General features: G+C 40.7%; 1 protein-coding gene across 7 annotated transcripts in view; it reads right to left on the bottom strand.

The window, feature by feature from the left end:
• Nucleotides 1-3,045: 3,045 nt before the first annotated feature.
• Nucleotides 3,046-23,289, bottom strand: part of GPT2 (glutamic--pyruvic transaminase 2) — a 50,209-nt gene continuing 29,965 nt past the window's right edge. For 5 of the 7 annotated variants that reach the window (XM_075009071.1, XM_075009067.1, XM_075009066.1 and 2 more), the window contains 9 exons: nucleotides 21,794-21,902; nucleotides 15,963-16,096; nucleotides 13,210-13,453; nucleotides 12,503-12,582; nucleotides 11,750-11,886; nucleotides 9,622-9,796; nucleotides 6,757-6,912; nucleotides 5,781-5,893; nucleotides 3,046-3,751 (listed from right to left, as the gene is read on the bottom strand). In XM_075009071.1, the coding sequence (XP_074865172.1) occupies nucleotides 3,661-3,751; nucleotides 5,781-5,893; nucleotides 6,757-6,912; nucleotides 9,622-9,796; nucleotides 11,750-11,886; nucleotides 12,503-12,582; nucleotides 13,210-13,453; nucleotides 15,963-16,096; nucleotides 21,794-21,902 (1,239 nt within the window). In that variant the 3' untranslated portion in view covers nucleotides 3,046-3,660. The remainder of the gene's footprint in view (nucleotides 3,752-5,780; nucleotides 5,894-6,756; nucleotides 6,913-9,621; nucleotides 9,797-11,749; nucleotides 11,887-12,502; nucleotides 12,583-13,209; nucleotides 13,454-15,962; nucleotides 16,097-21,793; nucleotides 21,903-23,289) is intronic. The other 2 variants (XM_075009072.1, XM_075009073.1) reach the window with 1 other exon arrangement.

Below are 23,289 nucleotides of genomic sequence, written 5' to 3' on the forward strand. Positions count from 1 at the left end.
CTCTGTCAAATATGATTGCCCACCCACAACACAGGGCATGCTTTTGATATTTTCCTAGTTCCTAAGAATTGTAACTTCTTTATTTAGCACCACATGCTGAGCCAGGTATTTAAAACAAAAACAAAACAAAAACCCTTGCAAAATAATCATAGAATCATACAATCCTAGAATACTGGGACTGGAAGGGACCTTGAGAGGTCATCGAGTCCAGTCTCCTGCCCTCATGGCAGGACCAAGTACTGTCTAGACCATCCCTGGTAGACATTTCATAGATTCATAGAACAATAGAGCTGGAAGAGACCTAAAAAAGCCATCAAGTCCAGCCCCCTGCCCTAGGCAGGACCAAACCCATCAGATCAGCCCAGCCAGAGCTTTGTGAAGGCAAGACTTAAACACGCCCTGGGATGGAGACTCCACTACTTCCCTGGGTAGACCATTCCAATGCTTCATCACCCTCCTAGTGAAAAAGTTTTTCCTAATGTTCAACCTGGACCTTCCCAACTGCAACTTGAGACCATTGTTCCGTGTTCTGCCATCCGTGACCACTGTGAACAGCCTCTCTCCAGCCTCTTTGCAACCTCCCTTCAGTAAGTTGAAGGCAGTTATCAAGTCCCCCCTGAATCTTCTCTTCTGCAGACTAAACAGTCCCAATTCCCTCAACCTTTCTTCATAGGTCATATGTTCCAGCGCCCTAATTATTTTGTATCAGAGGGGTAGCTGTGTTAGTCTGGATCTGTAACAGCAACAAAGGGTCCTGTGGCATCTTATAGACTAACAGAAAAGTTTTGAGCATGAGCTTTCATGAGTACAGACTCACTTCATCCGATGCTGGTCTTGGAAATTTCCAAGCAAATTTCCAAGCAAATTTCTTGGAGATTTCCAAGACCAGCATCTGATGAAGTGAGTCTGTGCTCACGAAAGCTCATGCTCAAAAGTTTTCTGTTAGTCTATAAGGTGCCACAGGACCCTTCGTTGCTAATTATTTTGGTCATCCTCCTCTGGACCCTCTCCAGTGTATCCACATCTTTCCTATAATTGGGGGCCCACAACTGGACACACTATTCCAGATGCGGCCTCACCAAAGCCAAATAAAGAGGAATAATCACTTCTCTGGATCTACTGGCAATGCGCCTTTTGATGCAACCTAATATGCCATTAGCCTTCTTGGCTACAATGGTACACTGTTGATTCATGTCCAGCTTCTCGTCCACTACAACTCCTAGGTCCTTTTCTGCAGAACTACTACTGAGCCAGTTGGACCCCAGCCTGTAACAATGCTTGGGATTCTTCTGGCCCAAGTGCAGGAGTCTGCACTTGTCCTTATTGAATCTCATCTGATTTCTTGCAGCCCAGTCTTCCAATTTGTCTAAGTCACTCTGGACCCTATCCCTACCCTCCAGCATATCTACCCCTCCCCCTAGTTTAGTGTCATCTGCAAACTTGCTGAGGGTACAATCCAACCCCTCATCCAGGTCATTGATATATATGTTAAACAGAACAGGACCCAGAACCGAACCTTGGGGCACCCCACTAGAAACCGACTGCCATCCCGACATCGAGCTGTTGATCACTACCTGCTGGGCCCAACCTTCTAGCCAGCTTTCTATCCATCTTACCGTCCATTTCTCTAATCCACATTCCTTTAACTTGCTGACAAGAATATTGTGGGAGACAGTATCAAAAGCTTTGCTGAAGTCAAGACAAAGCACATCCATTGATTTTCCCCTATCCACAGAGCCAGTTCTCTCATCATAGAAACTAATCAGATTGGTCAGGCATGACTTGCCCTTCACGAATCCATGCTGACTATTCCTGATCACTTTCCCCTCCTCCAAGTGCCTCAAAATGACTTCCTTGAGGAGCCCCTCCATGATTTTTCCAGGGACTGATGTAAGACTGACTGCCCTATAGTTCCCTGGATCATCCTTCTTCCCTTTTTTAAAGATGGGCACTACATTTACCTTTTTCCAATCATCCAGGATCTCTCCCAATCTCCACGACTTTTCAAAGATAACGGCCAAGGGCTCGTCAATGACATACGCCAACTCCCTCAGAACCCTTGGATGAATTAGGTCCAGGCCCATGGATTTATGTACATTTATCTAACTTGCTCTTAAATGTCTCCAGAGATGGAGATTCCACAACCTCCCTAGGCAATTTATTCCAGTGTTTGACCCAATGTTAGAAACTAATAAGATTTCTAATTTACTCATAAAGAATAAGATCTAAATTATGAGATTAAATGAGATGCTGTTGCTAAAGTGTGATTTGTACAAACTGCTCAGACAAAACTAGCCCAAGTTACTTAGTGCCTCCATGATTGGTAGCGGGAGGTTTCAGTTTTGTGTGTGTACTGGCAAAAGTGCAAAACAGCCTACATCTTTTTTTTTTCTGGGGGGGGGAGGGGTCCTCCACAAAATAAGTGGTGCAGGCAGTACAAGTATCTCCATAGTGCTATGCTGTCATGCCTAATTCTGTTCTGGAAGAGCCTTTGCTGGAGTTCAGAGTGCTCAAGCCTCTATGTTCATTCAGCCATTACCCTCTCTCCTGAGGACATCATAAACAGAAGTTTGTGTGCTATGGACACTTTCACTTGGAACAAGACTAAAATTAACAATTCATTTCCTTTAAGCTACAAGCAAACATTTGTCTGATGGAAGCATACTTCAGTTGTTACAGAATTGGGCTAGATTCAAACCAACAACCAGAAAAGTGAACGGCTCATTCTCCCATAGCTAATCATCCACTTCCAAAGAATCATTCTCCGAAGATCAAGAGGTACTGTAATTTTAACAATTTTTGTGCTGGATCTCATTTTTAAGACTTAAAGTTCACATGTGATTTGAAGTTGATTGCTTGCAATAGTCAATATCCACAAATGGCATATGTGAACAGACTCCTCAACTTCATTATTCTCTGTCCAAAGTGGTTCTGAGATTGAAATGCTCAATACTATTGTTCTCTCATGCTCATCCACTCCAGTTTGAATTGCGTGTGGATAAACTAACTCATGGCCACACTTCAGTTTCAGTTTCATAATCAAAGACTCAAAGCACAATATATCATATGCACTATCCCTGCCCTCAGAACATGGTCCATTCAGATTTTATTTAGAAATAATGTAAAATTCAAATGCAATAGTCACACAAAATGATCTTGCAAAAGATTTTTATGAACATTCTAACAACTGCCAGTTTGATCAGATCTGGGTAACAACTTTACTGCATACTCATAGCCAGCAACAATAATCCAACCCTGCCCAGAAAGTAGACTTTAGGATTTTGGGGGGAAAATATCAAACAGGAAATTAATATTTCTGAGCAAATATCTCCGATTTGCATTTCTGCTCTGTAGAAGGCGGTATCATGAATAGTTTTGCTATGTGACTGTCCTCCTCAACCCACTAGGCCAGAAGTAGAAGATTATAACTTCCAATCAAGGCACAAAATAGTCTGCTAGACTCTCTTTTCACATTCCCACTTCAAGTTCCCCCTCCCACCCACCTCTCAAAATCAGTAAAAGGTAACAATATCTCCCCACACCAAACATTAGGTTTAATTGTTCAGGAAGGATTGTAAGATCGATTAACAGGCCATTCTCAGTGCATACTTCATCGTTTTTTGCATTTGGTTTGGTGGGAGGGTGGAGTCTGCATATCTTTCATGCATATTCTTCAAGAAACTGTATGTGGAAGTCTTTCACTTTCTCTAGTACAATCTTCAACTTCTCTACTGGCGGGAGAATGGTCATTCTGGGAAAGAGGAGAAATACTGTATTGTAAAACATTTGATAAAATACACTATAATAAACATCATTAATTTAAGAAATGGAAACCTGAAAGACACCTCCCCCAAAGATATCCAGTAGTGCCTCGATTTACGCAAGGGTTATGTTCCCACGCACCCTCACGTAACTTGAATTTCGCATGAGTTGCAAGCAGTTTTTTCTCTGGTGGAACACAGGTTCTGCAGCTGGGGAAGCACTTGGAGCTCCTTTTGAAAGGTAAGTCCTGGGACTGGGGAGGGTTAAGCCTGGGCTGGGGTAGGGCTGCAGGAGGTGGAGTTGAAATGGGACCGCATGCATGGGTTAGCGGTTGAACCGGGGCAGGGGGTTTGAGCTAGAGTCACGCACGGGGAGGGGTGGGGAGGGTTTGAGCTAGAGCCATGCTCAGGTGGTGAGCTGGGCAAGGGGGTGGGAGGTTGAACCGGGACCACAAGCTGGGGTTAGAACCAAGGTGGGGAGGGTTGAGCCGGAGCTGTGCTTGGGTGGTCAGCGGGGTTGGGGGAAAGGGGTTAACAGGGGGCCACATGGGATTGGCAGGGGTTGAACTGTGGCCAGGGGGAGTGGGACTTTGAGCTGCACCTAATTCACGTTAATAGGAGTTAAGCACAACTTGAAATTGCGCATGTTGAGGGTTTACTATATTTTCCACAGATTGCTGTTTTCTGAATTGGTTACAGCTACAGTAGTGCACATAGTGTAAATGCCACATTGTGGTTCTGGCTGACCTGTGCATTAAAATTCAGAGGCTTATCATCTAATTTTTTAAATAGAGTAAAACCTCCTTGTGTCCCCCTACAACACAGTCTGCTTTTCATTTTTGATTCTTACTTTTGGAAAGACAACAAAAATTACATTGGGGGCTATTAGGTTTATTATTTTAACACTTCGGTATCAAGCTTGTTCATTTTACATGTAAAAATGTGGTTTTTCTAACAGCCAGCTATGCAAACTCTCTTAGCTATTGGCAAGTAGAACTGGTTCCTTCCAATACACCACAGTTTACTAGTTACTCCTCACAGCACAAAACTACTTAATTCACAGCACTGAAATTTGTTTACAAAGAAAGCAAGTTTATGTATTTACCAAATGGAGATTCATAATATAGTAAAATAGAAATATTAGAAACAAAGGGTTACATACAAAACAAAGAATCCAAATATTAAACCTTAAACTCACCTAACAACTTCTCCTTTTCTCTAATAAGTTACTACTTATCCCCAAGTTCTTCTCACAGCTTTATTTCAAATTTCATAAATCTCACTGCAGGAGGAATAACGCCTATTTCAAAACAGCTATGTTGAAATAGGCACTGTTAAGACACGAAATAGCACTATTTCGAAATAAGCCATAATGGCATCCAATGGACATGCTCTTTCGAAATAGCTGGATGCTATTTCAAAATGCATTCTTGTGTGGAGCTGTGTTATTTCAAAATAAGGTAGTTCAGAATATCTATTCTAGAATGGATTATTTTGAAATAATGCTGCTGGGTAGGTGTAGCCTTAGATGCCTCACTGTGCTCTGTTTTGTAAATTTGAAATGAGTGTCAGCAATGTCAGGAAATACCACATGAACTCAAATGATACAATGAAAACCAGTCCTGCTGCTCTACATATAATCATTAGCTACACAGAGTATGCCTAAGAAAATAAGAAGTTCGTACTGCAAAAAATTAGATTAATCTAAGCCTGCTTTTATACAGGTCATGCCATAAAAGACTTAACAGTTTATTTAATAAAGCAAAAAACTTTAACAAGTAGATTCTCACAAAACACTAGGGACAAGTATCAGAGAGGTAGCCGTGTTAGTCTGTAGCTTCGAGAACAACAAGAAGTCTTGTGGCACCTTATAGACTAACAGATGTTTTGGAGCATGAGCTTATTAGTGAAGAAAATAAAATAAGCTTATGCTCCAAAATATCTGTTAGTCTATAAGGTGCCATAAGACTTCTTGTTGTTCACAAAATACTGTAATTTGCTATTCAACAGATACTGCACCTGAAGTGGTAACTTCCTTGTCTTTGGCCAAACCCACTGCCAGGTACAACACAGATTCCAGTTGCTTCCAAAAGTTTCATGCAGTAGAATAAGTCAGGGGCCATTTTATGAGCCTGAGAAAACAGATTGAAATTTTGGTGTACCTTTTCATCTCAATATTATAACATAAAATCATACTGCACAAAATACACTTTTATGTTAATTTTTCTTTCCAGATATTTCTCTTGCACTTTATGACCTCTTTTATTTTCTTCCCTAAATGGATGGCCAGCATGTCCCATGGGTGGTGAAATGGATCACTCCACAATGTAGGTTCTCAGTCCAATTTAACAGAACAGAATTAGCCAGTCACTGTGTTTTTACATAGCTACTCCATTCTTTGGCTGAGACCTTGAGATTTTTAACAACAGAGGTCTTTGGCATTCTAAATCTAATTTCACAGAAGCATCTAATAGATTAAAGTTGTTATAATATTTGATGAATTGACTCACACACCCCCATCCTCACAATATTGCCCAGAACACAGATAAATAGACATTCACATTGGATTTTCCCAAAATATCTGCTGAGCAGTAAATCATCTCAATAATAATTTGGAGAAAGTTCTTATATTTTAAAGTACTCAAATCAACATGCCCAAGCTATATGCATGATTCAGAAACATTATTTCAGATCAGAAATCTCACAAAGGGTCTCACTTTTCGTCTTATTAACACAGGTATACCTCCTATGAAAATCAATTAAAATTTGCATGATTAACTGAGAGCAGACCTGAGCCTCTAAGAGAAATAAATTAGAAAATGAAGAAGAAAGGACTGCCTGCCACATGTTTATTACCGATATAATCTCTTGGCTATAGCCACTCTTTGTAGATGAAAAGCACTCATTTTATTCCAGGATATAAAATTCCTCATTATGAGCAACCAGTAAAAATGTGCGGAGTGTACACAGAATAAGAAGACAATGGCTGATTGACCTTTGCTGCCTCAATGGCTTTAGAAGGGATAAATATCCTTGGGAAGGCATACATAGCTCCTTGAAGTGGATTGCAGTGAATTCCTGGCACTTTATTAAACATGTCTTCTGTTAGCTTGGCTTTTTGAGCAAGATTGTTCAAAACAGACTCCTTTTCCTGTTAAAAAAAAAAGGGGGGAGGTGTGGGGGGGGGGGGAAATAAAAACAGAGTTGAATGGGTCCTTAGCTGATTAACTATGATAGTAAGTTGGTTCAACAGTTTTGCAGTTTGGAAAAACAAAATGTTTTCTTAAACCCATGTTTACCAAATAAGAGTTACATAGAATAGATTCAAGATTAGCAATAACAAATACTCACGACAAACTAAATGGACCAAGTGATGTCAATCACAATGGAGCAGTCAAACACTAATCCAGTGATTCTCAATGGCTGTGTCTACATTTGCATTCCTCTTTCGAAAGAGGCATGCAAATAAGGTGCAGATTTCCATATCTGGAGTCTCATTTGCATATTCTTTTGAAAGAAGAAAAGCAATGTAGACACTGCTTTTTTGAAACTAAACCCCATCTCCAAAAAAACCCTTCTTCCCTTTTCTTACGGGAAGAAGGATTCTTTTGAAGATGGGGTTTACTTTCGAAAGAGCAGTGTCTACACTGCTCTTCTTCTTTCGAAATAAGAATATGAAAAATGAGGCTCCACATATGGAAATCTGCACCTCACTTGCATTTTTGATTTCCCACATTTGCACACCTTTTTTGAAAGAGGAATGCAAGTGTAGACACAGCCAGTGTGGGCCCTGACCCACTTTGGGAAAGCTGCTAGAGGGCTGCATCACTTCATTTTCTTAAAGGACATGTAGCCACAAACCACTAGCCCCGGTTCACTGTTTCCAACCAAGGGGAGCTGCAGGAAGTGGTGTTGCCTGGGCAGCCACTTCCCAGAGCTCCCCTTGGCTAGAAATGGAAAACTGGAGCCAATAGGCACTGCGAGGTCCTGTGGATACAGACCCTTTAGGGCAGGTAAACAAAGTGGCAGAGGCTCAGTAGTGGCCTTCCCAAAGCAGGCCCACGGTGCACTTTGAGAAACACTGCACTTGTCAAATCTAGTATTTTCTGTCTTAAATACCTGCTGCTGGAAAATTACAAAAGGATATGTATTTCCTGTAACTGTGGTGCAACACTGGATGCAAACCAAAAGGTTTAATAGTGTTCTAGTGTGGGCAAGTTTTTGTGATTTGTAACTTTTTCCCCCCACTGACTAAAACCATTATAATTTTAGTGCCGTTTTTGCAGATATGTGCAATCAAAGCACCCCAAAACCCTAGAATGGAACTTCTAGGGTTCTATTGCCAATAGGAAATTCCACACGTATAGCAAAGCAGATGCCAAGTCACGCTGTTGACACCAGCTTTGAAAGGCCCAGAATTCAGGTGTGAGTGCTAGTCCACAAGAGGTGGGTGGAAAGGAGGGAATATTATTTTTAAAGAATTGTAGCTGTGAATTTAGCATTTGTGAAGACTTCTGGAACAGCAGGTCTGGAGGGCATTCCTGGAGTTCTTTATTTATACACAGAATAAGTACAGCAGGTCAGCCTTCTCAAATTGGACATTCAGCTTCCTCAGGCTTGATCTGGAAAGACCAATTTCCAAGGATTAGAGAGCCGTTCGGCCTCCATACTCCTTTAGTTTGTGGGATTTCTGCAGAGACTATGTTCAAGGGTATCGACTGTGGGCTTTTGTGAGAGGAACACTTGTCCATTTGGAATAGTTCTCAGAAACTCCTTTCAAAAGTTTTTGGTCACCATCGATCTGGGCTGGTGATCATGAGGCAAAACAGGATCTAATGAACAATAATTAGGTCTAATTAACAATATCTTGAGCTATCAATTCCACCTATCAGGCTCTAGTTATGACCTGAAAAGAGCTGTATTTTTTTTTTAAAAAATAGACACACTCATACAACCAAAAACAGCTAGTACATGTTCTGTTTGAAAGATCTCTAATACATTCCTCACAAGAGGATTGATTTCGCATGTTGTGTGAAAACACTTCTTGTTTAAAAATAATAGGCCATTTTTATCCATTTTTTAACTTCAAGAACTGAATTTGATACAGTATTTGTGCAAATGAGAAGATACTATTCTTTGTTCAAGTAAGCATTCAGTTTATAAGAATACCATATATTTTCACTTACAAAATCACCCTCATTTAGTATCTCCATTTATTTGAGTAATTCTTCATTGAGTAGAAGTCCTCACTTATCACAGAAGTCACAGGGGAAAGAAAATTATATTCAAAAAATGGGTGACCTCAATGAAAAAGCCACAAGCATGTGATGGAAGTGCTGTGGCTCCTTGACAAAGAATTTTAATCTACTAGTACATAAGTACTCGCAATTATTCTGTAGTCCAGGGGTAAGCAACCTTTCCAAGGCAGAGTGCCGAAATCTGACCTGTTGACCTCCATGTATGGTCTGAATGCTGGTGATACTTTAAAGTTGCTAATAGTCCTACTTACAACAGCTTAATTAATAAACAAATTAAGATGTAGACATTTACTGTTTGGGTGGTGGTTGGCAGCATTAGATGGTCTTTTGTTAATCCACAGGCTTTGAGCACGTTCCTGGCTGGATGGGGGAGGAGGCGTGAGGCTGAGCTCCTGCCTCATGTGCCAGTGAAAACTGGCTGTCACACCACTTTTGACACCCATGCTGGGGATTACTGACCCCTGCTGTTGTGTGTTGGCCATTGTTATTACAGGGCTCCACCATACAGAAGGCTGAAAAGATATCTTTCTTTGTGTTTTCATCACACCAAGGTAATTTCAATGGGACAGAATAAGAAATACATGAATAGGATTAGAGCTGACCTTGATGAACTGTGCATAAGATTCTTCTCCAGGTACTGGAGGATTCACTACAATATCCATAGCTGCCTGTCCAGAGACTGGAGGACAGAGGCGAACAGAGAGTAGTTTAACAAGCTGTCCTTTTATCTCTGGATGCAAGTTAATCACCTCCATATAACCCCCTCGATAGCCGCACCTGAAAATACAGTGGACAGACAGAGAGAGAAAAAGAAAGAGAAAGAAGGGAAAAAACCATGAATATAAGCTGGAACATTAATTACTGAAAACAACCTCAAGAGAGGAAAAAGAGAGAGCATCAGCTCAACTTTATATTACTCTTCAGTATCTTGCTTAGCTCCAATATATGTAACCTGTATTTTTAAACTGCTTTCTGTATTAGGAGAATGGAAGAAAAGGTTGCAACACTAGACAAAACTGCCTCAATGACTGGACTGAGCACTAACAAGGGAAAGGCCAAGACAATGAGGATCAACCAGTTCAACAACACCATCATCACACTGGAAAGGGATGACCTGGAAGATGTGGAGCAGTTTGTCTACTTGGGGATTAATAAGGGCAATGACAGTGGTACAGACAAGGATATCAGTGCCATGATAAGGAAATTAACAGCTGTATTCAAGACACTTCGTCCTATATGGAGTTCACAAATAATATCTGTGAAGACAAAACTGCGGGTCTTCAACACAAATGTGAAGAGTGTGCTCTTGTGTGGATGCGAGACCTGGCATACTACAAAGTCTTCAAATCACAAGCTACAGACATTCATAAACAGATACCTGAGGTACATCTTTCACATCAAATGGCAAGACTTGGTCACAAATGAGATTTGGAACAGAGCAGGACAAGAACCACTAGATGTTCAAATCAAAAGAAGAAAGAGGCAATAGCTAGGTCACAGTCTCAGAAAACCATCAACCAGCATAGTCCGTCAAGCTCTTAAATGGAACCCGCATGGAAAACGCAAAAGAGGAAGACCTCAGACAACATGGAGAAGATCTACTGAGACTGAAGAACAACAACTGGAGTACTCCTGGAGTCAGCTAGAAGTTTTGTCCCAAAACAGAGTGAAGTGGAAAAGACTTGTAGATAACCTATGATCCACTAAGAGTACAAGGGTTTAAGTAAATAAATCAGTCTGTATTAGGCAAACTAAGTGCCATCAAAGAAAGTACTGAGTATGATGTGTAGACATTAACATATGCAGCTTCAGTATGAGGGTAGTCTAGCCCAGGGGTAAGCAAACTTTTTATGCTGAGCCCCACTTTTCATTCCTGCAAGTAGCAGCGCCCCCCCGCCCCCGCAATCCCCAACCTGTATAACGTAATCCAAACCAAAAGAAATTTCAATTATGTTCATATGAAAAAAAAACCAAAACTTTGGCATGTGTAAGAAAATAAGTAAGTAGAATGTCAAAACTTTATTAATTGGTATATAAATATGAATACACACACATAAAAACAGTAACATATTTCAACATTTTTAATAAGATGGATGAGCCTGAGACCCAGCAGCCAACTGTGCTGTGTCCCCCTTACGAAATTTACCCCATCCCCAGGGGGCCCGCCCCTGACTTTGCTCACCCCAATCTAGCTATTAACATGGATGGTTATTCCTCAGAGCACAAGAATACAGCAGAAGCAGAGGCCACCTGATCAGGAGTTTGGCATTTCTCTACTCTACTCTTGACTGTAGGCCCCTCCAAATAAGAAACAAAACACACACATATACCCCCTCTATAAAATCAGGCTGATTCAATAAACCCTGAACTGGTCAGTAGACCAGAAGTCCACTGTGTCATCCCTAGTAGGCTGCACTATCTATTTTGGGAATTTATTAGTATAAGCCTGGCGTGCTGGTATGGGAGGCAGGTCAGTGATAGGTGGTTTCTCTTTTAAAAAGTACTCTACTAACTATGAAGTTTTCAAAAAACCATTGGGCTAGCCGAGAAGTTATACAACATTCCATATAAACTCCTGCATTTTCCTAGTTTACTAGTTGTTAAGTAACAGAAGACACAGGATAACACTCAGCTCCATATGTGAAAAAAATGATCCTGCTTAACGAGAAGAGGTAATTCTACTAAATACTATTCAAGGGTGATACAATAAAGAAACAAAGATGAACATACTCGCCCATGTATCCCTTGGAGGTGGAATGGAAGGATGCTAGCTCTACATTGCTGTAGTACTCTGGGCCCATCTCATACAGAACCTTTTTGAAAGAATGAAACTCACATTCTTCTGAGTAAACATTATCTTGATAAACCTACATAATAAGAGGAAACATTACACATTGTGCAAATATGAATAAATGACAGAACATAAGTCTCTGAAGAAAGTTTGCAATGTACTAATGCTTAAAAGACTTTACAGGACAGAAATAAGATAGTTACTTCCAGCGTAACAAATGCGTAATGTAACTTATATTGTACTTAATTGAGTAGCCCTTGAGTATTTTGTACGTCATTTCCCAATTTTAATGTTTTTCCATCATTGTACTTAATTTCCAATCTACACCCCACCCCTGCTCCAGTTTCTCTCCTTGTAATTATCTAAACCAACAGTTAATATCACCCTGTAGTTTTTAGGTCAAGACTAAGGCGTTGCTCCAATTTCCTTCTGGCATTGCTTCCTTCTTGGACTACCCTTTTTACCTTGCGATCAAGTCCAGCACACACATTTTTCAAATTAATTCTTCAAGACTAAAAAGCTGGTTCCTTCATTCACTACTTTTAACGTAACACCGGGATACTCTATGCCCATGTTAAAAATCAACCATCACACTTCTTGGGAACAAAGGACGAGAACTGAGTCCCTAGTGGTTCTGCTGCACTGGAGGTATGTTCATCACAGAAAGGTATGTAGTCCTAATGCTCTACTACCTCATCAGCCAGAAGAAAGAGTTGTTCCTCCCAAGCAAAATGTATAACATCTTCAATGCACTTTCTGCTTTGAACCTGACCTGTAATTTAAAATGAGAGAAGAAAAATTGCAATTCAATTCAATTAGTAGAGAATATGTATAGTCTTTCATTCTAGAACCTGGAAAACTGCTGCCTTTTTAATACGTTTATCCCTTTTCCCATTAAAAAGAAACTATGGGAGTTCGGACATGAAACTCTACACAATGTGCACAGGGCTAGAGAGTCTCCAGTCGCAACTGCCTCATATAGTCTAACTTATAGGAGATAACAGTGAATTTATGAGACGTTAATTCTCAGACCTGTCAATAAATCAGCTGAGAATAAGACTAGTATTCTTTTGACATGTTTTGCACTGCAGTTCCCACATGCTTTTACATGGGTAAGCCCAAATCTCTCTAGCATGCATACACAAAATATTTAAATCTGGGTTATAAGTTCTTTGAACCCAGGTTTGCTTGTTTAGCTGGTAAATTATCTCAGTAAATCAAAACGTGTAACTAAACTTCAGGGTGACAAACTGGTTATATGGTAGAAGTCTGATTTTATTATTGAAGCCTAGCTATGTATATGCAATGCTAAGTCACAAGCAAGTCCTAAATATGTACAGCATAGAAAAAGAGGTTAACAAAATAAACTTTGAAACATTTAAATGAAACCATTACATACCAGTGGGATTTCCTGGGTTGATGATACAAAGGACCTTTGGATTACAGTATGCTTTGGCTTCATTCAAGGAACGACGAAGTTCATTCACATCTAATGCCCAGCAGTTCTCTTCATCCAGGTAATAGTTCACCTGGATGGCATCTAGTTCAGATATGGCTGCTGAATACAACGGGTACTGAGGGATTGGGATCATCACTCCAGTTCGGGATTTCCCTCCTCCAGAGACCAGGATCTTTAGAATAGTCTGGAAAAATTTAGGAATTTAAAGAAAAGAAGAAAAAAAAAACAGATAGTACAATTCACAGTATATTCTGGAACAGCTTGCTGTGTGACTTTCTCCTGCTCAATGGGACCCAAAGCCCTTGGCAAATCTCAGTTACAGAGGCATAAAATCACTTGCGTTCGTGACAAAAAAGCTGCTGGTTCTACATTTCACACCAACTTTTAGCGAGAGAATGTTAAAAGTCTTTTATAACAAATCTTACATAACACATAATGACCAAACACAATAGTGAGAGTTCTTTATAAACAACCAACAGCTGTAACTGTCAGCTGAAGCTGAAACTCATTAACTACAGGCTTATCAGTGGCAAATTCAAAACAAGCAACAAAGGTAGTACTGCTATAACCACATATAGTTACACACATTATACCTGAGAAAGTTTTATGAAAAACCATGGGATGCTCACATCTTGTCCCTTTGGCAACAGAGCCGTTGGAATTGCAAACCCAGTACTCATTACCCTTTTTTCAGGGTGAGTCTATGAAACTGATGTAAATCAGAGCACTGAAATACCAAACTGTGCCACAAGATGTCATTTTAAAAATGTTTTGCAAACTAGATACAAAAATAAATATAGAGCTACAGTAAAGCAAATACAACTAAAGTCATCTTCGGCAATCATGCAAAAGATCAACATATATTAGCTATCCATCAGAGATGATATTCAGCTAAAGAACAACCAGTAAGTACTTTGGAAACTTTGGGAATACTTTAAAGTGAATTGCTTAATATAAGGAGGCTGGCCATGAGTGCAGGTTCCGCTGAATCTATATAATAACAGTTTTCTTAAAGTATTCAATAAGATCAGTGGTTTTCCAAGAATTTTCTGTCTGTGTGGTCTGGTTTCTCCAGTGAACATCATCTTCTCAGCTCTAGTGTCTATACATTTTAAGCCTAGTTTACACTGGAAAATTAAGTTGGTTTAGCTACATTGCTCAGGAGTGTAAAAAATCCATACCCCTAAGTGACACACTTAAGTTGATCTAGCACCCAGTGTGTACAGCTACTAGCAACCCCTTGGGGGAGTGGGTTAAATATGCTGACACAGCACACTCAGAAGTAGTAGTGTCTTCAGTGAAGCACTATAGCACCGCTTTTCCAGTATAGCCAAGCCCTTAGTCATGTGCAGCAAAATCTTCTAGCCATGATGGCTAATGCTAATCTCCTCAATCCATATTCAAGATGTTAAAAAGCTTTAGCTATCCCTATGAAGATTTTAGCGTCCATGGGTCTGTTTCAGAACTCCTGCCACTTTTACTCACGCATAAATTGACTGACCAATATAAATCAAATTAGAAACACTGCAGTGTGAGAGAGACCAGACATACAATTGTACAAAGATCAGAATCATATTCTATAGGTCTATATTTCTTGAAGGATACATCTAACGTACCACATACAGTTTATGCACAGGATATATATGTTGTATAAAGCCTCTGCTTAGTCCAGTACAATGCAGATGTAAATCCTATAACTTTCTGTAAACTTTGCAACAGTGCCTGTACAATCCTTAAGCTTTGCAACAGTAGCTTCATTTCATAGATTTAGCTTTGTTCCTAGTTATATTTTGTTTCAGAAGCTTTGTTTTGTAGCAGCTGCTAGGTCTATATTAAGTATTATAAGTTAGTATGAAATTGTTTTAGATACCATAAGTCAGAGAAATCCTGGCCATTCCTTTGTAAAAGAAATTGCTGTCTCTGAAGTGAACTTTCTTTTGTGTGAGTGAGGAAAGCATGAAAGTGGGTGGATGTGCAATGAAATCAGTTCCTGAAGCCAGACTTCCTGGATTAGCAGCTGCTAGCAGCACCTTGATGGCCAGAGAATAACAGGAGCTGAGCCCTGCAAAAGAATCCACCCAAGAAAGAGAAAGGCCCCATGAAGAGAAAATCACAGTCCCACCTGCTGTTGGCTGATGACTCATGGTCATACAGTATCCTGGGGCAGTGGGACAAGTCAAGAGCTATGGACTGAAACACAAAAATATGGGTGCAAAGCTATAGGAATTCTTTTCTTGTCATCACCATTCTGCTGGAGTTAGTCTCAGCTGGCTGGGGAGGCAGGAGGTGGCCCAGAGCCCCGATTCTGGGCCCTTCCCCCATTCCCCAGGATGGATGGTACTGACTGCCCCTGAGTACTACACCAACAAGAAAGAGATCAAGCTGACAAGGGAAGGGGGCATACAACCAGCTGGCTATGCCAGATGCATGACTGCAGCCAGACACAGTAGATTCACTATGCTTTGGCTCCCTCCTCTTTCCCTCTGCAACTTTTCACCTGCATGCGTTTGCCTGTGTAAGTGTATGAATGCAGAAGAGTATGAGCGTGTGGTTGTGTGCGTGAAGGCTCATTCCCCCTTTTCTCTTAATCCAAAAGTGGCATTTAATAAAATACATATGAGTGTAACCCTGCAGTTGTCCTTAGTGGAAGCAAGGTAACAATATACGTGTACGTATAAATCTCTAACACTTACAAAAATTCCATCACTAGCCCCGGTGGTAAGATATATGTTATCTGGATCTGCAGGAACTCCTCCATCTCGTTGTTCAATGTACGCTGCAACATCTTCACGGATGCAGTTTACACCTTGACTGGCACTGTAAGATCCTGTGAAAAACGGAGAACCTGAGCAGGTATTCTAGGGTACACAATCTTCAAAACTTCAATTCCCATGTTTGGGGCAGTAAAATTCCAAAGTTAGTGATATATGAGGTAATCTGGACGCATGAGTTTTATTATTTCCTGGCTACAGAAATTTTCTAAAGCAGAAAATGAAGTAATACATTCACCGTATTGTGAGAGAAACACAGTCAAGATTAAAAACCTGAAATAAACATTTCTGAAAGACATATGAAATAAGAAGATATTTGATTGCCAACACATATTTTCTAAAAGTTTGGCTGGCCATAAGATCCATAACCGAATTCTTCCCTTTGACCATCACCGAGTCATTTTATTGAAAGACTGTAGCAATTATCTGGATTCACTCTATATGCTGCAAACTACACTTTAAACTACTACGTCATTTACATTTGCTCTGAGCAGGTTAAGTCAACAGCAGTTAAAATACCAGCAACCCTAATGCTTCTCTTCAATTGTAGCAACAGTAGAAAGCGGTAAGGGAATTAGAATGGTTGGCCCAGACATAGCTGATTTTGAGATAGTTTGGCCATTCCCATCTTGGACTGCCAAACCAGCTCAAGAAACCAATTTTATTGTAGCTGTAATTTGATCAAAGTTCCTTAGACCACAAAGATGTGTCTAGAAGGATGAAGGACCATGTTTACAAAATAACAAGACAAAAAACAGCAATACATGAAATGACGAATGCTTAGCACTATGACAGAAGCAACTCCCAGTCAGAAATATTTACACACCTCATCTTAGACAAATATTTACTAGTCTGGGGGCTAGTCAGCTACCTGAGACTCGTGGCGGTCACACGAATTTCTCAATGTGCATGGCCAGTTTTTAAACACCATACAACAGAACTGCATTCCAATCAGTAAAGTAGAGCGTGTCTGTTTATCCAGGGACATTTGTGTAAGTTTTACAAGCAGTCATTTATATTTTTTAAAATGTTAGTGTTCAGAATGATCATATTATCTGAAGATTTAGACTTCTGAAAGCAATCAGAACCCCACTTATACTGACCAGCTGCAAGTGATTTAAAATACACTTTTTTCTGGAAAAAAAATTCCATCACAGAGATCATCCCTACTGTGTGAAACACAAGGAATTTCACATTCAGGCTGCCCAGGCTAGAGCCAACATGGGACTGATGTCAGGAGCCAATGAATTCTAATCTTGGCGCTACCACTGATGTGATTTTGGGCAGGCCACTCCATAATAGAGAGACCTTGAAGGGAAGGCAGAATACAAAGGGTTTTAGAGGATGTAATACTGCAACACACATCTAAACATGTGAAGTGTTATGCATGCTAAGCATTATCTCTGAGCGGCATCAGTTGCCCCTGTAGTATACACTAGAGCTGAACTAGACTTGTTACCTTTGAGTAGGGCTAAGATTGTGTCACAGATATTCTTGGTAAAAGTCATGAACTGGTCATAAACAATAAATACAAATTCATGGAACCTGCCAGTGACTTTTACTAAAAAGATCTGTGGCTCCCCACACTGTCTGTATTTCCTGGGGACTCCTCTGTGGACTGGATGTCAGAGTTCTAGGGTCCCTTGCTGCCCACAGCTGGGAACTGCAGGGACCCCTGCTACAAGCTGCAGGTGGAAGTTGTGTGGCACCCTCACTGCCTGCAGCTCCAGAGACCCAGAGCAGGCAGGAGACTGGGGGGTTCAGCTGCAGACCAAGGTGGCTAGAAGCTGCTAGGTTTCAACACTGCCAGTGTGAGCCAGGGATTTTGGGATGCCACTGCTGTCTGCAGCAGCCAGGAGCTGGGGGAGGAGGTTCCCTGCCAGGGAACCCTTCAGGTCATTACCACCACAGGTTGAAGTCACAGAGGTCTCCGGAAGTCACGGCCATGACTAACCACCTGTCAGCAACAGAAGAGAACAATTGTTTCTTCAGCTTGTGGTCTTGGCATAGGCATGTTGCACAAAAAGGTCAGTTTAATCCATGGGTTCACTGTTATTTTTCATATTTCTCTGCTCACTGTTTAGCAGAGATCAAGAGACCCCTAATAGAAAAGGATTCAAGTATTTTCATTTTTAATGCAATTTAGCAGTTCAAGTGAGGAGAGCCATCAGCTTGTATCTAAGCTCTTCTCCACGAACCACCAGGAAGTGCTCAACAGAGCAGGGTCGGGGTCTGGAGCTTGGTATATTGGCTTATAACAAATGTCATAAAATTATGAACAGTAAGCAAAAAAAATCTGCTAAATTAAACTGGGAGAGGAGTTAGGAAGACCACACAAAAACCAACACAAAAATGCAAAATCATGAACTACATGTAAACAAAAAGACAAAAATGAAAGCTGAACTGACACTGGATGAATTGTTTGTCATTGTTTGAGTGTGTCTGACTGCTAACCAACTCATTAATTATATTCTGTTTTATTATTTAGAGCACCGACAACCAAAGCAGAGAGGCGCTGCAATCACAAAAATTAAGAGATGCATCATTTACCCTAATATATACTTTGAAATGTCACCCTTAGGCTGGGTCTACACTTGCCCGCAACTTTGAAGGGGACATGGTAATCAAGGTGATGGGAGATTAGTAATTTTGGGGAGTAAAGGCACTTTGAAGTAGAATGGGCACTTTGAAGTGCCTGCAGCTAAACATATGCCAGCACTTTGAAGTCTGACACTTTGAATTTGCCATGTGGGAGGATTAGCCTAATGAAGTGCTGCGTATTCACTACAGCACTTCATTACTAATCTCCCATCATCCTCATTACCATGCCCCCTTTGAAACTGGAGGCAAGTGTAGACAAGCCCTTAGTCTCTTTTCATATGAGAAAGATGTTTATCAGGTGCATCAGATTCTTCAGATTCTGTGCAATACTACACTGTGGCTCAAACACTGTTTTCAAAGGAGTAACAAACATGACTTCCCACATACAAGCAGTGGGTGAATTGCTGGACAGACAAAAATGAACTGCCCTTCAACCCTCCACTGAGCAGGTAAAGGTTGTCTGTATTTATGTTTATAATGCAAATATACACGTGGGTCTTTGGGAGGGACAGGAGGCTTTACACAACTGTTTTGGAGCCTGAATACGTTCATTTAGGGCTACTTTGTCCTGTAAACATTGCTGACTTCAGCTGTCACAAAGAGGACTACATGGACAATGGTAAAATATATTTTATAGCCATGTGCACCTGCAATTTATATCCCTTAGATCACAGGCTCTCAAACTTTTTTCCAATAGGTACAACACCCTTCTATTTACACCACTTGAAGAAAAATTATTAATTTGAATTATATGCATACAAACTATATAACCTTGTAAATAAAAATGTATGTTTCTTTTTCATTTTAATGTAAACAATAGCAATGATAGAAAGCATTGGCAACGTGCACTCAATTAAATGCTTCAAGATCTCTGAAACTAAACAGTTTGATTGGAGACTGCAGCTGTATCAGTGTCCCACCTTTGGACCACAGCCCATAATTTGGAAACCTCTACTTTACAAAAATGAGCATTTTTCGAAGTGCCCATATACTACCATAACAAGCTATCCAGAAATTAGGATTACCATAAAATAAGAGGACACCCCTGAGAGAGAGTGTCTCTCTATCAGTATCTATGAACTCATGTTGTACTAATGTGTTAAAAAAGGGAAGTTACATCCTAGTGAGGAAAACAGAAAGGAGCACAAACTCTGCCAAGTGAGGTATAAAAATATAATTAAGAAGGCCAAAAAGGAATCTGAAGAACAGCTAGCTAGAGAGTTAAAAAGTAATAGCAAAAAAAAATTTTAAGTACATCAGAAACAGGAAGCTTCCTAAACAACCAGTAAGGCCACTGGATGATCGAGATGCTAAAGGAGTACTCTAGGACAAAAAGGCAATTGCAGAGAAACTAAATGATTTCTTTGCATCAGTATTCATGGCTAAGGATGTGAGGGAGATTCCCAAACCTGAACAATTCTTTTCAGGTAACAAATCTGATAAACTGCCTCAAATTGAGGTGTCATTAGAGGAGGTATTGGAACAAATTGATAAACCAAACAGTAATAAGTCACCAGGGCCAGATGGTATTCACCCAAGAGTTCTGAAGGAACTCAAAAGTGAAATTGCAGAACTACTAACTGTAGTTTGTAACCTGTCATTTAAATCAGTGTCTGTTTCAGATGACTGGAGGATAGCTAATGTGATGCCAATCTTTAAAAGGGCTCCAGAAGTGATCCTGGCAACTACAGCCCAGTCAGTCTGACTTCAGTACCTGGCAAACTGGTTGAAACTCCAGTAAAGAACAGAATTGTCAGACACATTGACGAACATAATTTGTTGGGAAGAGTCAACATGGCTTTTGTAAAGGGAAGTCGTGCCTCACCAATCTATTAGAATTTTTTGAAAGGGTCGACAAGCATGTGGACAGGGGGGATCCTGTGGGTGTATTGCACTTAGATTTTCTGAAAGCCTTTGACAAGGTCCCTCACCAAAGGCTCTCAAGCAAAGTTAACTGTCATGGATAAGAGGGAAGGTCCTCTCTTGTATTGGTAACTGGCTAAAAGATCAGAAACAAAGGGTAGGAATAAATAGGTGGTTTTCAGAATGGAGAGAAGTAAATAGTGGTGTCCCCCAGAGGTCTGTGCTGGGACTGTTCCTATTCAACATATTCATAAATGATCTGGAAAAAGGGATAAACAGCGAGGTGGCAAAATTTGCAGATGACACAAAACTACTCCAAATAGTTAAGTCCCAAGCAGACTGCAAAGAGCTACAAAAGGATCTCAATAAATTGGGTGACTGAGCAACAAAATGGAAAATGAAATTCACTATTGATAAATGCAAAGTAATGCATTTTGGAAAATATAATCCCAACTATACATATAAAATGATGGGGTCTGATTTAGCTGCTACCATTCAAGAAAGAGATCTTGGTGTCATTGTGGATAGTTCTCCACAATGACAAGGGGTCACCAAATGAAATCAACAGGCGGCAGGTTTAAAACAAACAATAGGAAATATTTTTTCACACAACACGTAGTTAACCTGTGGAACTCCTTGCTGGAGAATGTTGTGAAGGCCAAGACTATAGTAAAGTTTAAAAAAGAACTACATATATTCATGGGGGATATGTCCATCAATGGCTATTAGCCAGGATGGGCATGGACGGTATCCCTAACCTCTGTTTCCAAGAGGCTGGAAATGGGTGACAGGGAATTGATCACTTGATGATTACCTGTTCTGTTCATTCCCTCTGGGGCACCTGGCATTGGCCACTGTCGGAAGACAGGATACTGAGCTTGACAGGCCTATGGTCTAACCCAGTATGGCTGTTCTCATAGCACATATAATACATTAATACAATGTCAGCTGGTAGATACTGATACAGATACACTCCCTCTCAGGGGTGTCCTCCTTCTGAAAAGTCAAATATGGAACCCTACAGAAATGTGTACATAATAAGCATCTTGCTGATAAATCTGCTTACTGTCTGATGTCTCAAGAACAAGCACCAATGATTGCCTACCATTTTCAGCGTCAACCCTATCTTGTTAGTAGATACTCTTGTAAACACCTTCACAGTCACGAGTCCTCCCTGCCCACGTTCATATAATTACATCCTTTGCATGCTATCACACAAGTTTAAGATATTAAAACAGAAAATAAAGAGACCTACTTTAAAAACAAATGATGCTAGATAAAATTCTTACCTAAGCTATTCCCTCCACACCCCTGCAAAATCCGTCTGGCTCTCTTCTTAGAGTCCTCAGGGAAACTTGGGCTATCCAAGAGGTTTGGGTATGTACAAAGTGCAACCACCTACAGTAACAAGAAAAACTTGGTAAAGTGATTCTTGCTATCGGTTGTTCAATGCCATTGGTTATTTTTAAGTATCAGAGGCGTAGCTGTATTAGTCTGCATTTGCAAGAACAATAAGAAGGCCTGTGGTACCTTAAAGATTAATATATATTTTGGAGCATAAGTTTTGTGGGCAAAGACCTGGTTATTTTTAAGTTGTTTATGTGAAAGTTAGCTCCTTTGAGATGAAGAATGTCAATAGATTTAGTTTCAAACTCTTGTTCTTTAAAAAAATATTCCCCTTCCCCCCAAAAACAAGATAAAAATTATTATTCAGTGCCTTTAAAAAAAAAGAGATGCTCGTACTCAGCAGTCTCCCCTGGGGCTGCTGAGGAGCCGGTACTCGGTACCAGCATGTACTGGCACAAAAAAAGCTCTGGTATTATTTGTCATCAGAGTTTGGAACCTAATTAATAATGCTGAGAGCAGCACATGCCTTTTTTTTTCTTATTGCATTACAGATTTTTGCAATTGAGGCCACACTGGGCTAAGCATTCTGCAACCATAGAGCAAGAGATCAGTCCTGCCCTGAAAAATGGTTAACAGAAAATGGGCTAAAGGTAGCGTTTATTTCTAGTGCCGTTATACAGATAAGGATCGGAACACAAGATAACATGCCCATAGTCACACAGGAAATCTGGGGAAGATGTGGGAAATAAATCCCAGTCTCCTGAGTCCCAACCCTAATCATACTTTTCTGAAATAACATTTTTGTCTCTATTTTACTAATTTGTAATTGCTAGAGATATGTAACTAGAAAAAGAAGGGTGAGCAGAAGGCAGAAGTAGAGCCCTGAGCTAAAGGAAATAAAGTATAATGAAGAAATTTAGATCACACAGTGAGGGAAATCCAGAGGTCCCTACTGAGAGCAGCTTCCATTTGTCTTAATCTCTCTAATTTGCGTGCATTCACCAAGATGACATGGCTGGGCCATAGTATCCTTGCTGGGCAGCGATAGTAGTAGAATTAATGCATGAATGGGTATCACAGGCAAGTTACAGTGGTCCCTCGGGGTCTGTGAGGGTTGCATTCCATGTAATCCTCACATATCCCAATTTTTGGACAAGTCGGGGGAGGGGAGGCTTGGGCGGTGGGTTGGGGCCAAGGGGTTAAGTCTGGGATGGGTTAGGGCTGTGGGGAGGACAGGAGGGTGGAGTTGAGCTGGGGTGTGCAGGGGTCGGAGCCAGGTCTGTGGAGGTTGGGGCAGGGTCCATGGAGGTGTTAGGCATGGGGCTGGAGCCTGAGCCCTGTGTGCTGTGCTGTGCTGGGGGCTGGAGCCCAAGCCCTATGTGGGGCTATAGTGTACCAGAAACTGGGAGCCCCCTGTGCAAGTTGGGACTCAGCTGGG

The sequence above is a fragment of the Carettochelys insculpta genome, chromosome 14 (genome assembly GCF_033958435.1).
Source record: "Carettochelys insculpta isolate YL-2023 chromosome 14, ASM3395843v1, whole genome shotgun sequence".
NCBI lineage: Eukaryota > Metazoa > Chordata > Testudines > Carettochelyidae > Carettochelys > Carettochelys insculpta.